Genomic DNA, 14,429 nt, shown 5'->3' with positions numbered 1-14,429 from the left:
GGCACCCTGATCCCTAAATAGTTCTGCCGCTCCAACAAGGTTGAAAAGCACCAGTGCCCAGGACTGGAGGTGAGAACGCAGCACAGGAATAAAATTCTACAGCCACGGTAATGTCCAAGCTCTGTGTAAATCGTGTAAACATCTGCTTCTATTTTCAACATTTAGACTCTACCTACTGAACAAAACATAAAAGACTTCATTGTGGTTCCAGAAGAGAAGGCAAGATTATTCGGTCTTGATGTAAAATTGAATGTGCGTCTGGCAGCAGAGGGAAGGGGCGTGGGGCAGTGCAGGGGCTGCTGGCCTGCTGGGGAAACCAAGGTGGAACCATGCCCCTCTCCCCGGGGTTTATAGCAGGTGACAACGGAGAATCGAGACAGGCTGCCCTCGGGAGGACAGGGCAGAGGAAGCGGAAGAGTGGCCCAGGGGAGCTGAATTCTCCTGGAATAAGCAACATAGGGCTAGACCTGGGAGCAAACAGTAGAAACAATGAAGAGCTTGAAGGGACCGCCTTCTCCTATGACATTGATCTCATCCCCCCCTCCACCGGCTCCCTCCAGCGGGCAACCTCGAAGCTGGCCTAACCTTCCGGGAGCACACCTGCATTTGTTCAAAATGTCAAGGGACAAGGGTCTTCGCTGCAGCACTGTCTGGAAAGATGGAGATTAGGAAGAGCTCAAGTGTCCATCAGAGGGGACTGGGTAAATACATTCCAACCGATCCAAATAATGGAATGTTCTGCAGCCATAAAAGGGAGAGGTCAGAAATTCCCACACGTGCTACATGTGAGTAAACTTTGAGGCCATTATGCTAAGTGAGAGAAGCCAGTCACAAAAGGACAAATACTGGATGACTGCACTCGTGTGGGTACTTAGAATAGTCACATTGATCGAGGTGAAAGTAGCATGGTGGTTGGGGAGCGGGGCAGCGGTGGTAACTATTCAACGGGTTTAGAGTTTCAGTGTTGTAGGAAAACGAAAATTCCACGGCTGGATGGTGGCGGTAGCTGCCTATCGGTGACAATGTGCTTAAAGCCACTGAACCATATACCTAAAAATGGTTAAAGATGGGAAACTTTGTGTTAGAGATCTTTACCACAGTTTAAAGATAAATAAATATTTCCTAAATGTTTCAAAGCAACTAAGTTGTAGAAACACTATTTTCACACAGTTGTCCAGGACACAGAACAAAAATAGTGTCTAAATGAAAAAAAACAAAAACAAAACAGAGTTCAAGATCTCTATATGCTAATATGAAAAAGTCTCCAGTAGGATCTGCAGTAAGATTTATAAAGTCAAAACAAAACAAAAAACAGAAGAATGTATATAGAATGCTACCTTTGTGTAAGACAAGGGGGAGGGACCCCGAATATATGTTTGTATTTGCAAACCCTGGAGGATGCATAAGGAATTCAGGAAAGTGATCTCCTGAAGGGATGATCATAGAGGAGGGGAGTGGGGGGACCAGGCAGGTGGGAGCAGACCCTGTCCACCTATCTGTACAATGTTTTGATATTTTAATCATATGAATAAATTACCTAGTCTGTTTTTCTATATGGTTGCCCCCAGGAAGGGGGGACAGAAGGTCGGAGAGAGTGAGGTGGGACACCACGGCTTTCACCTTGAACCTCAAGTCTGTATTTGCATTACTTTTATAAAACGGGGGGGGGGGAGGGAGGAATGAGAACAAAATTTTAAGGGGCCAATAAACATAGAAAAGATGCTCCATCTCACTAGTCCTCAGAGGAATGCAAATTAAAACCACAGTGAGATGCCATTTCACACCCAGCAGGCAGGAAGATATTTAAGTGGGATAGACCCAAGTGTGGCAAGAATGCAGGTGGAGGGGCGCCTGGGTGGCTCAGTGGGTTAAAGCCTCTGCCTTCGGCTCAGGTCATGATCCCAGGGTCCTGGGATCGAGCCCCACATCGGGCTCTCTGCTCAACAGGGAGCCTGCTTCCCCTCCTCTCTCTCTGCCTGCCTCTGCCTACTTGTGATCTCTGTCTGTCAGATAAATAAATAAAATCTTTAAAAAAAAAAAAAAAGAATGCAGGTGGAAGCGGTGGGGGGGGCGCACCCACAGTCTGTCGGGGGTGAGCACGCACAGCCCCATGGGAAGGCTCAGAAGAGCTTCCTTGCAGCAGGACTCCCCCTCCCTGGGAACACACCCAGGAAACTCTTGCCTGGAGCCCAAGGACGTGGATGGGACCGCTCACCACAGCATGGCCGGCATCGGCCAGAAGCTGGAGATGACCTAAGTGGCCATCGGCGGGAGAACCGATAGAAGGCTTGCTGCTTATTCACCCAATGGAATATCGCATAGCAGTTGACGAGATGAACTAGACCCACGTGTGTCAATGTGCAGAAATCTCACAAATGGTGCAGAATGAAAAATGTGCAGAAAGATTTTAATATACGGGGTTATAAAAACAGGAAATAATATCCTATATCACTTGTGAATGTAGCCCTGTGGATTAATAGCAAAAGTATAAGAAAAGGCTCCTGAAATATACACAAATTTCTGATGAGGATTTGCCTCTGGAGAGGGAGGGAGAGGAAAAGGATCAGGGAGAAGACCTGGAGGGCTTCAGCTACAGGCATAAGAGGCTTTAAAAAAGACAGGGTCTGGGGGCGCCTGGGTGACTCGGTCAGTTGAGGATCTGACTCTTGACTTTGGTTCAGGTCGTGATCTCAGGGTAGTGGGATGTGGGACTGAGCCCCACATCAGGCTCTGGGCTCAGCGCAGGGTCAGCTGGAGATGGTCTCCCTCTCCCTCTCCCTCTCCCTCCCCCTCTGCTCCTCCCCATGCCTGCACCTGCGGGCTCTCTATCTCTCACTAAGGGAAATAAAAAAAATCTTTTTTTAAAAAATGACAAGGTTTGAAATGAACATGGCAAAAAGGATTTTGACAGAGCTCTCTTTACTTCTGTGTAGAGTTGAAGTATGTCTTAATCATAACAAAAAAATAAATACATAAACGGGGCTTGGAAGGCGGGGCAGGTAGAGCAGAAGCATAGGCTTGGGAGAGGTGAGGGCACCCAGTCATATAAATACAGGGAGGGCACCTGATTGGCCTCCTTCCCTGGCACTGCCCTTCCCCCACACCAGTCTGGCTCCTGCATACACTCCTGGGGTCGTTGTAGCTGGAAGTAAGGTAGACTGGGAGGCGAAAGCTGTCCAAGCCCTTCACTGGGTTTCCCTGGGCTCCATATGGAAGAGGAGATAGAAAAAGGGCTCATGGGAGGGAACATGCCCAGACCCCAGGGCCTGACCAACAGCTCACAACTCAGAGCAGCCATAACCCCAAGATTCCTATGGTGAAGCAGAGGTTAGAGATGGTGGGCTGGACTGGGTTACCCCACGCATTGGGGAACCAGTAGCCTGGGCACACTCTGGAAAGAATTCCCAGAACATGTCAGGGCTTGGAATGGCCTTAGAAGATGGCTAGAGCTGAAATCACAAACGAGAAGCCAATCAGGGGCTTATAGGCTGGCTGGGAGCATCCCCGGGCTTTGCCAGCTCAGCCTGGGGGTCTCCAGAGGCAGCAGGTGAGAACAACCAAGCTGCAGGGGGAGAGAGGGAGAGACCAGCGTTCGCAGCAATAGCTGGGCCCACCCAAGGATGGCAGGACAGCACTCGGGGGGCCTTAGGACACGGCCATCCCTGCCAACTTCTAGCCCACTTCTAACATGCTTCCCACGGCCACCGTGCCCTTGCCAGGACCTCCTTCCAGTGCCAGGGTATTTACAGGAGAGAACCGGGACTCCCAGGTGGGAAGCCAAACTCTGCTTTTCTTTTTCTCCTCTGCCTCAAAATGAAGAAGTTTGAGGCCATGTCTCTTTGTCCCAAATTCTAATACTCCGGCTGTACCCACCAGCCCCTGGGCTGCACAGAGACTCGTCCTGTCCCAGAAGGTCGGCTCTTCTCAGGTCCAAATAGGGCCCCGGGGAGTTCAGAGGGGCCTCTTCCTGCCTCCCCCAGACACCACAGGCCAGGACCTGGGGCAAAGAGGGCAGGGAGCAGGCTGGAAGCTCTCTGAGTTGGCTGGGCACAGGAAGGCCCCTCCCTCAGCAGCCTCATAGCTCTCCTACTTCGGGCTCCAGGAGAGGCCCAGGTGCCGTCTCCGCCTTCAGGACCCGGGGAGCAGTCAGACCTGGGCCAACAAGCAGGGGGCCCGCACGAGTGCCCTGAATCCCCTAAAGCCTGGGCCCAATGCCTTGGAGGCTGGGTCCGACTGAGGGACTCTGGGACGGGTCACATCAACGGGAACTAGAGCAGCCAGGCCTGAGAGAGGCGGCAGGGGTGGGAGGAAGCCTGAGGAGGGGCAGATGCCCACATTGATTCCTCAGCTGTGTAGCAGGCCCCCACTCTGAGGCAGACACCACACAGAAAACAGTGAACAAAACAACCAGAATGGAGGTGAGAGAGGCAGCGGGGCCTGATGGCAGGGCTGAGGGGTCCACAGTGGTAAGGGAGGGAAGTCCAGGGGCAAGGCCCGACCTAAGACGCCCAAGCAGAGCCCGTGACAGAAGCAGAACAACAGGTGTGGGGCCCCTCTGCGGGCTGGGGGGGCCCCCCTCCATCTCCTCCACCCTCCCATGGATGGGCAAGGCCCCAGCAGACCGACAAAGGCCGGGGATGCCACAGGATTATCTTAAACCCTGCTTCCCTCCCAGCATCCCCCCTCAAGGACAATCCCGGCTAATCTCTCCCCAGAGGAGCAGCCCTGTGGGCAGACAAGGCGGCAGCTGCCTGGCATGTTCCTGCCTGCTCCCACCCTGCCCACCACACCCGGGATCTATCTGATTGTCTGTCTCAGCCTCGCAGGGCATCACAACAATAACACCATGCCTCGGCTGGGCACGGTGACAGCGGGAGAGCATTTAATTCCCTGGGCGCCCCTGGGCCCGCAGGTGGGGCTGAGGGGACCCCTTGCCCAAGGCCCCTCAGCAGAGCTAGGCCAGGGCTCCACCAACTCTCCTAGGGCTGGAGTCATCCACGGCCTGGGCCTGGGGACACACTGGGACGGGGATCACGGGTTCTAATCCCCTCACCCCCCACTACGGAAGCACATGGAAGAGCTCTCCCCCACACCTCTGGGACCTCCCAAAGCCTGAGGAAATTCTCCCTCCCCGCTCCCTCCGAAAATGCCCCATTGTGCAGACAGAGAAGGCCTTGTGGCTGGTGGGGAGTTGTGGGGGCGAACGGCTCCCAGCCAAAAGTGGGTGTGCCCCTGAGAAGTGGGGTGCAGCCCCCAGAAAATGAAGGCAGAGGCCGTCTGTGCCAAGATGGCAGTGGAAGCCAATGGGGGGGTTCCTACCGACAGCAAGGTGAGGACTGCCAGGGCAGTCTGACCCGGCCCATGGGCACTGGACGGGGTCAAATGGGTTCTGTCCCTGGTCCAGGACTCCACAGCCTAGGAGGAAGGCTGGTGTGGAGGTGGGGGTCTTACCTCGGAACTTCTTAGGCGGGTTGTCCAGGTCCCCCGCCGCAGGCTCCACCACACAGCGGTCATCCACCAACCTGGGGGAAAAGGTAGCCCAGTCAGGGGGAGAGAAGAGACCATCTCCCCAGGTGTCCCTCCCTAGGGGCAAGGGATTCAGGGCACCAGGGAGGCCTCCCCCAAAACCCCTCTCCATCACTGTCCAACTCCCAACCCCTCAAGTCTTTCCCTTTCCTGGCACCACTGTTAAAACAGATGGGGGAGTCCTAGGAAAAGCCCAGAGACACACCCAACCCACCCCCAACCCCCACCCTCTGCCAGACTAAGGGAGCTAAAGCTGTCTTGTGAGGGGGTCTGCCTCCAGTCTGGGCTCCCACGCACTGTGGATATAAGTCTCATGAAAGCCCTGAGACCCTGCTGCCCAGACCTGAAAGGGCAGTGGGCAATGCAGAAAGGAAAGGGAAGAGGACTAAGAGAAACAGAGACAAAGTCAGAGAGACTTAGAGAGGGTGGAGGGGAGACACAGAGAGAGCAAAAGAGAAAGATAAACAGACAGAAAAATAAGTAGGATACAAACAGAGGCACAGAAAGACTGGAGACAGGTGGACAGATGGGAGAAGCTTATGAAACACCAAACTAGGGGGACCATCCTTTGGTCTCAAAGACCAGACAACAAACCTAACCCCTTCTCAACCCCAGTCAGGCCCCATTCCACACCCTCCTTTTTGAACTACCCTAGGGCCCCAAATCCCCCCTCTTAAGCCACAACTGGAATTAATCCTGAATCTCTGGAGGACAACCACCCACTGACCCATTCAGCCATCCACCTACCCAGCCACCTATCCATCCATCCATCCATCCATCCATCCACCTACTCACCCACCCATCCATCCATCCACCCACTCATCTATCCATCTACCCATCCATCCATTCATCCATCTACCCACCATCCATCCAGCCACCAATCCATCCATCCAGCCACCAATCCATCCATCCATCCATCCATCCATTTCCGCATTTAAGTCTTTAATGCCATCCCAGGCGCTAGGATACCATGATGATCATCCACCCTTTCAGAGGCCAAGTCTATCTCAGCACTTCACAGCTGTTCCCTCTGAATTCTCACCAACTTCCCCACAGGGTCTAGTCATTAACACCATTTTTTACAGAAGAGGAAACTAAGTTTGAAGGTGAGATAATTTGCCTGAAGTCACAGAGCTAATTCCAAAACCCCCTCCTCCCCTCCTTGGTTTGGCTAACAAGGTCTTTTGTGATCTGACCTCTACCCACTCCCCAGCTAGCCTCACAACTTCCTGCACAAACCATGCTAAACCCCGCATTGATTCCAAGGTCCCTGGAGCTCTCATCCCTACCGAGGTGACTACCTCTGCAGTGGCAGTCTGTGATGCCCTTCATGCCCAGCCCACCCTGGCTCCCCATCAAGACCCAAGCCTAGCAGACCTCATTTATTCTTTGGCCCTCAGCCCCTCTCTCTACTCTATGAAACCTCCCCTGGCCAGTGCCCTCCCTCCCACTGGGTCCCCTTCCCCCGTGTTCCCACAGCACTTGGTCCTGGCCTCTCCTGCTGCCACTATTTGCCATATCTACACTCTGGGTTCCTTGAGGACAGGCCGCTGTTTTTTCCCTGGGCACCACCAGCACTTAGCTCCATGTGATCCATCAGAATAACAAAAGCAGGGGCGCCTGGGTGGCTCAGTGGGTTAAGCCGCTGCCTTCGGCTCAGGTCATGATCCCAGGTCCTGGGTTCGAGCCCCACATCGGGCTTTCTGCTCAGCAGGGAGCCTGCTTCCTCCTCTCTCTCTGCCTGCCTCTCTGCCTACTTGTGATTTCTCTCTGTCAAATAAATAAATAAAATCTTTAAAAAAAAATAAAATAAAGATTTTATTTATTTGACAGAGAGAGACACAGCTAGAGAAGGAACACAAGCAGGGGAGCAGCAGGCAGAGGGAGAAGCAGGCTTCTTGCTGAGCAGGGAGCCCGATGCGGGGCTGGATCCCAGGACCCTGGGATCATGACCTGAGCTGAAGGCAGATGCTTAACGACTGAGCCACCCAGGCGCCCCTAAATCTATTTTGTTATTATTGTTATTATTTCCATTGTTACTATTTCCATTCTCTGCCCCACATTTGGGCAGAGAAGCCCAAGTCCAGAGACATAAACCATCTGGCCAGGGACACACAGTCAGCAAGAAGGATTGGGTTTTGATGCCAGGCTGAGCAGCGTCAGAGCGGATGTTGGGCAGGACTTCACAATGATGGGAGGGGAAAGGCAGCTTGCTCTTTGAAGATCCCCCCCCCCCACCTTGGTCTCGTTCCCTTTCCCCGGCCCCCAGTACCAGATCAGCACTTGGCCCTCTGCCCCATTCCATCTGCTCGCACTCCCTTAGGCATCTCAGCCACACTCGTAGGTTCAAAGGACTGCTTTAGACACTGACCAATGCCTCCCACATCCACATCCCCCACAAACTCCAGACCACAGCTCTAAATACCTCCACCTGGATGTCCATGGGCATCTCAGACTCAGCAGGTTCAAAACTGAGTTCCTGATCTACCACTTAAATGTGCTCCTCTTGAAGCTCTCTCCATCTCAGCTGACAGCAATTTCATTCTTCTCGTTGCTTGGGCCAAAAACCTTGGGCCAATCTTTGGCTCCTCTTCCATCTGCTTCTCACACCCCATCTGTGAGGCAACCCTGTGGGCTCTATCTTCACCATATGTGTGGAATTCTACCCCTTCTCATCTTTGCCACCAACATCTGGCCAGCTGTCCCCTGGATGTGGGTAACCACCTCCTCATCGATCTCCAGATGTCCCCCTTGTCTCCATAAGCCCCATTCCCCACACAGTACGCATACCTTTCCTTTAAAAGGTGAGTCAGATTAGGGCAGTCCTCTGCTCAGAACCCTCCAGAACTACCCATCTCCGTGTAAAAGCCAAGAATTCACAATGGCCTGAACCCACATGATCCAGCCCTCACCTCTCTGACCTCATTTCCCTCCCCTGCCCCTTTGCCCACTCCGCTCCAGCCCACAGCCCTCCTCCTCCAGGCTCCTCAAACCTTCAAAGACACTTGGTGCTGCTTCTTTTGTCTGCCCCCAATCACCCTCCTGGCTCCCTCCCTCCCTCCCTCACTTCCTTCAGATCGCTGCTCAAATGACCCACCACCCTGAACACCCTCCTTTTTAAAACTGGGAACTGCTCCTTCTCACACTCCTTAGGGTCCTCACCGCCTCACTGTTCCCATAGTACTTCTCACCACCTGGCCTGCTGTATTTTTTACTTCTTTATTTTGGTTACACCCCCCAGCCCCGACTTGGTATGGAAGAGCCATGAAGACAGGGATGGGTCTGTTTTGCTTCCTGCAGTATCCCCAGACTTAGACCAATGCCTTGCATAGAGCACACACATACGGAACACACAGTGAGTGAATTAATTCACTTTACCAGCTTCTAAGGAAGTAGATGAAAAGCAAAAGGTAAGGCCCCTGCCTCGGGGAGTTTCAAATCTCATTGGGAAGACAAGTCACACGCTCAGAAGAGTTTACGATATAAAGAATATGTATGAGTGCCAACTGGTGGTACCAGCTGTGGATTTTGTCCGAATCCAGGGAAGGAACAGGTCAGAGTTTGGCCAATCAGAGGAAGTGTGAAAGAAGAGCCAGGAGCTGTACTGAGCCTTGAATAATTCATAGAATTTCCTGTAAGACATTAGTGAATCAGATTAGCTGCTTGTCTCTTAGCAAGGCCCTGAAGGGAGGAGACACGGGATGGATGCGTTTTGATGGGGGAAGGGAGGAAGCACAGGCCCTGGCCTGGGACCCGCACTGCCAGGGGTGCTGGACAGCCACACGGCATCATGGAAGTCAGTGTGGCTGAGGACAGGCTGGGGCCATCCCCAACAGCCCCTATTAACAGCACTCAAGGCCTTGGGGGAGGCCACCTCCTCAGAGACTCTCTGAGGAAAAACCCATTTTCACCCTAACCTCACCACGGCTCCCCTGGGAGCTCCTCGTCTGGGCCACACGTGCAGGAAAAAAACACACAAATTCAGATGCTTGGCGTGCTTTTCCTAATCCCCCTGGCACAAATCTGCCGGGTCATTATGCGGATGTCCATCTGTCCCCTCCCACTCTAACACAGCTTCTGAAGCCCTGATGTCTCCAACTCAGCCCCTCCCTCCCCCGCATTGCCCCAGAGTGCAAAGCAGGGCACATATTGGGAGTGTGAGCTGAGACAACACTGGGAAAGGGAAGGATTGATCAGGAGGGGAAGATGGCCTCCAAGAGAACTTCAGACAAGGTTGAGAAGAAAAAGCTGCAGGCTGAGAGGGGACAGGGACGGTCTGTAGGAGGGACCAGAGCAAAGAAGCAAGCCAGGTAGGAGGAGAAAAGAGGCAGGGGTGTTTCCCGAAGGTATCAGGGGAACAAGGTCAGTAGATCGGACTTTCGGAGGTTCTCCTGGCTCTAACATTTCACACCCTCCGTCCTCCAGGTGTGGGTCCCGGCCTAGCAGAATCAACATCGCCCACGAACGCTGGGCTACATTCCGTACATCCTCCCAGAAACGTCTGAGGGGTGGCACCTTGCCCTACTCATTGTTTTATTTCCCTCCTGGTGCTTAGGGCAGCTCCCCACCTAGCCCGTAAGCAAAGCAGGGTGTTCAGAGTCCCAAATGTCCCCAAGCGCCCCCGCGAGAGCCTCCCTCCATTCCTGTGCGTGTACTCATGAAGACTGAGGCAACCCAAGAAGGTGCTATTGGGCGGCAGGGGCGGGAGGGGTGCCTCAAGAAACCATTAACAGATAAGCAGGGAAACGCTTATCAGATGGGCTGCAGGGAGACCTGAGGCCAGAAGAAGGCCCAAGATGACAGGTTAAGTTCTGATGGAGGCGGCGCCTCAGGGGCCAGCCCAAGTCGGGTCAGCTACGGTGGTCGCCCAGCGCGGGCTCCCCTGGGAACCCTCCTACCCCGGGTCGGCACTGCGCTCTCACCCACCAGGCCCCGGCCGGCCCCGCCCACCGCCGCCAGGCCCCACCTCTGCCCCCGCCCCCGCCCCCGCCGCCAGGCCCCGCCCCTGCCCCCGCCGCCCAACGAAACTTGCCACCCCACGTGCAGCCGTCGCCCCGCCGCGCCGCCTCGCCCCTGCCTGTCTCGACTGCAGGCGCGCGCGGGGGCGGGAGGATGACGTGCGCCGAGTCCGCGCTTTCCTCCCCTCCGCGACTCGACCTGTTCCCCCCACGTGGCACCCACGTCCCGGGCTGTACCCCTCACTCTCCCGCACGGGGACATCTGGGTTTATAAAACTAGCCAGACACGGGTCACAGGTGCTTCGGGTAAGCACCTGGAGCTGTAACCAGAGCCGAGCTCTGCGGGCGGGGGTAAGTAGCCGCGTCGCTTCACTCCACCGGGACCCCTCCCCTCCCGAGCTCCTCCGTCTCCTCCCTAGGTCCGGGGAAGGGCCGACTCCCACCCTCTGCCAGCCCGCTGATCTCATCGTCCCCACCTCCAGGCGTTTGCACACCAGAAACCCTGTCCCAAGTCCTGCCAAGTCCTGCCATCTTCAGGGCCGCGCTTAGGCTCCTGCAGAGTTCCCTGCCTGGTCCCACCACCAACACCGCCCCTCATCTAAAAGCAGGTACCAGCCGATACACGTCCACAGTAGAAAAACCAACTTTCCAGAGTGCTGAACGTGTTTTAATTTATAAGCTGTTTTTACATCCAATACCTAATTCTATTCTTACTACAATTCAGTGTGAGGTTCACTGAGTAAAATTAAAGGCCGCCTCTGCCTCCCCCATTTCAGCCCACAGAGCTGGTGAGTTGATGACACGTGTACAAGCTAGGTCTCCATCCATTCAACAAAAACTTACAGGGAAGCCATTATGTGCTTGGGTGGGGTCAGGAAGCTCATACCCACCATGCTGAGTGCCCTAAGGACAGGAGTCATGTCCTGGACCACCCCAGGGCCAGCCCAGAGACTGCTAGGAGACTTCCATCTGCTGGGAGGCACAAAGCCAGTTTGAGCCTGGACTTTCGGGGCCCAACAGGGCGTGGGCAGAGCGGGCAGTGGGATGAGGATTAGTGGGGAGGGCTGCCCTGGACCCTTTGAAGAGGAGATGGTTGACAATTCTGCTCTACAAAGTTGTGGAGGAGGGTGCTGTCCCTGAAATGCCCATAGGGTCTGCACCCCAAGACCTTGGTCAGAGGGAAAAGAAGAAGGCAGATGTGTCCAGGGACCTGCGTGGCCCCATTCTGCCCTGACTGGACTTTGAGATCCAGGTAGGAGTAATAGAAAAGGCAGTGGGGCGGGTCGCTGCCGTCTGGAATGATTAGATAAGGGAGAGGAAGAAGGGAGCTAGAAGTGGGGCAAGTGACTATCAGAAGAGCCTGAATCAAAGCCTGCACCCACCATCAGAGTAGGCACAAGACTGGGAACCCTGGACTGGGAAATGCCTGAGGGACTCTAGACATTCCCTCCCCAAGCCAGCTTGGAAACTGAGGCATGGAGGGGAAACTGACCGGCTCAGGTCACACAAGTTAAAGCCAGTTCCAGACCCCAGGTCTCTGACTCCCAGCCCAGGACACTGGCCACCACCTCACAAATCTAGGCCAGGCCCAAGAACGGCCACTCCCAATGTGGGCAATGTTAGAATACTGGGATTGGCAGGTGGTTCATATAGGCCTTGGAGTCCCTTTTGCCAAATACCAAAGTCACACCCACTAGATGGGGGTGGGGAGGGATGTTGGGACAGGAACCCTGGTTCATTGGCAGGGATCCCTTCTCATCAGAGAGAAGAAATTCATTTCTGCATCCCTGAAAACCATCCATTTACTTAACTTCTACATATCTTTCTGTACCAAAGATCTACCACTAGCCACCAGAGGGACCAGTATACAGAACAAGCCTGGATGACTAGATGTTTGTTGAATGACTTCACGAAGTCTCATGAAGGCTAAGAGAGAGAGACTCTCTGGACCAAGGGGCAGGCAGGTAGGCTTCCTCTTCAGAGAGCTTATGTCTAAAAAGGACAGTAAGGGGCGCCTGGGTGGCTCAGTGGGTTAAGCCGCTGCCTTCGGCTCAGGTCATGATCCCGGGTCCTGGGTTCAAGCCCCACATCGGGCTTTCTGCTCAGCGGGGAGCCTGCTTCCTCCTCTCTCTCTGCCTGCCTCTCTGCCTGCTTGTGATTTCTCTCTGTCAAATAAATAAATAAAATCTTTAAAAAATAAATAAATAAAATAAAAAGGACAGTAAGCCACACACTCAGAGAACCTCGAGAATCTTCCCCCTGAGGCACGGTGGTGGCAAAAATGAATGAATTTGGGGCCCACTACAAATAAAGATCCCTGGCTAATGTGCATGGCTTCAGGATGCTGCCTCTGTCCACAGGCCTGGGTTTTTGGCTCTCAGGATTGGTGGGCTCTGGCAAGTGCTGGGGTCTCAACAGAGCTGCTGGGTGCACCGGGAAGTGCACCCATTAGGCTAAGAAGAGGGACCGAGGGAGCTGGAGAGACAAGAGGGAAAACTGAGAAGAGACAGAGAATGTGAAAGCAGGGGCCATCCAGCTGGCCGGCCCTCACCTCACCTTGCCAGGCCTAGGCCTTTGTCCTGCTCTCCATAACCCGGAACTGGACTCAGCCTGCCCTGCAAGACAGAGTAACTCAGGCCTCAGGACTCCTCAGAGCAGGCCCTGAGGCCCAGCCCACCCGGCTCCAGACTGCTACAGAGCTCTCTGGGAAACAGCAACAAAAGCTGCCCTGACAAATCCAGAAAGTGAGACCGTCTGTAGCATAACCAGCCCTGTCTTGTCAGGAACTCAGTATCATTGCGGGAAAGAAAGAGGTGGGGGCCTAGGAAGCAAATGTGACATGTGGACCTTGACTGGACCCTGAACTAAAGAAACCATTGGTTGAAGACAGACTGAGAGGGGAATCTGGGTGGTTCGGTGGGTTAATCATCTGCCTTCAGCCCAGGTCATGATTTCAGGGGCCCGGGATCGAGCCCCGCATCGGACTCCCTGCTCAGTGGGGAGCAGGGAGTTGCCCTCTCCCTCTCCCTTTCTCTCTGCCTGCCGTTGTCCCTGCTTGTGCTCTCTTTCTCTCGCTGTCAAATAAATAAATAAAATCTTAAAAAAAAAACAAAAACAAAGAAAGAAAGAAAGACTGAGGACAATGGGGCACATCTGTGTGCAGACAGGGCATCGGGTGCCATTAGAAAGTTATTAAAGGGTGGGATGAAGGTACTGTGGTTACCCAGGAACATATCCTTATTCCTTACAGCTGTGTAATGAAGTAATGAGAGGTAAAAACATGCAATTATATAATTTACCATAAAATACTTCAGCAAAAATATAGATACATCATGTATGGCAAAATGTGGGCAATCATTAAGTCTAAGTAGTAGGCATATGGGTGTTCTAAACAGTTCTTTCTACTCTCCTTGGATTATATGTGGCGAGGGGCCACAGTGACACGTAAAGGCGAGAGCCACCCACCATAAAAGCTCAGTGACGTCTACCCATTGTGGCAGCAGCCGCAGCATCTCTGAGACACAGACTTAATTCTGCCTACCATGACCTAGATCCCCCGTCACCCATTTCTAAGCCCATAGCCTGGAGATGACAGCACTCCCGCAGGCTGGAGGAAGGGGTGCTAGCTGGCTGGCTGAGGGGAGGGAGGGATTTGTGAACCAAATACACACAGGTGTCTCCCCACCACCTGCAGCTGCCCAGCACCTGCACCACGGGGTGGCGGGGGCGGGGGGGGGGACCTCCAGGGCTGAGATTTCTGTTCACTGCCTCCTCAGGCTCTGCCCACCTGCCAGCCCCCAAAACACCTACGTTCACATGCCACCACTAGGATCATTTTAGTCCCCTGCCAAGTCCCTCCTGCCTGTCTCCCCAAGTGTCCCCACCCACACCCTGGGCTCTCTGTGCTGTCAAGGCCTAGACTCATCTCTGCGCCCACCATCGCTG

At 54.0% G+C, this 14,429-nt stretch overlaps 1 protein-coding gene across 3 annotated transcripts in view; it reads right to left on the bottom strand.

Moving 5' to 3' along the window:
- Positions 1-14,429, bottom strand: part of ITPR3 (inositol 1,4,5-trisphosphate receptor type 3) — a 66,699-nt gene that overhangs the window by 45,408 nt on the left and 6,862 nt on the right. For all 3 annotated transcript variants that reach the window (XM_047734948.1, XM_047734950.1, XM_047734949.1), the window contains exon 2: positions 5,452-5,522. In XM_047734948.1, the coding sequence (XP_047590904.1) occupies positions 5,452-5,522 (71 nt within the window). The remainder of the gene's footprint in view (positions 1-5,451; positions 5,523-14,429) is intronic.

This window comes from Lutra lutra, chromosome 6 (assembly GCF_902655055.1).
Source record: "Lutra lutra chromosome 6, mLutLut1.2, whole genome shotgun sequence".
NCBI classification, from domain to species: domain Eukaryota; kingdom Metazoa; phylum Chordata; class Mammalia; order Carnivora; family Mustelidae; genus Lutra; species Lutra lutra.
This window is presented reverse-complemented; position numbering and strand designations above follow the sequence as displayed.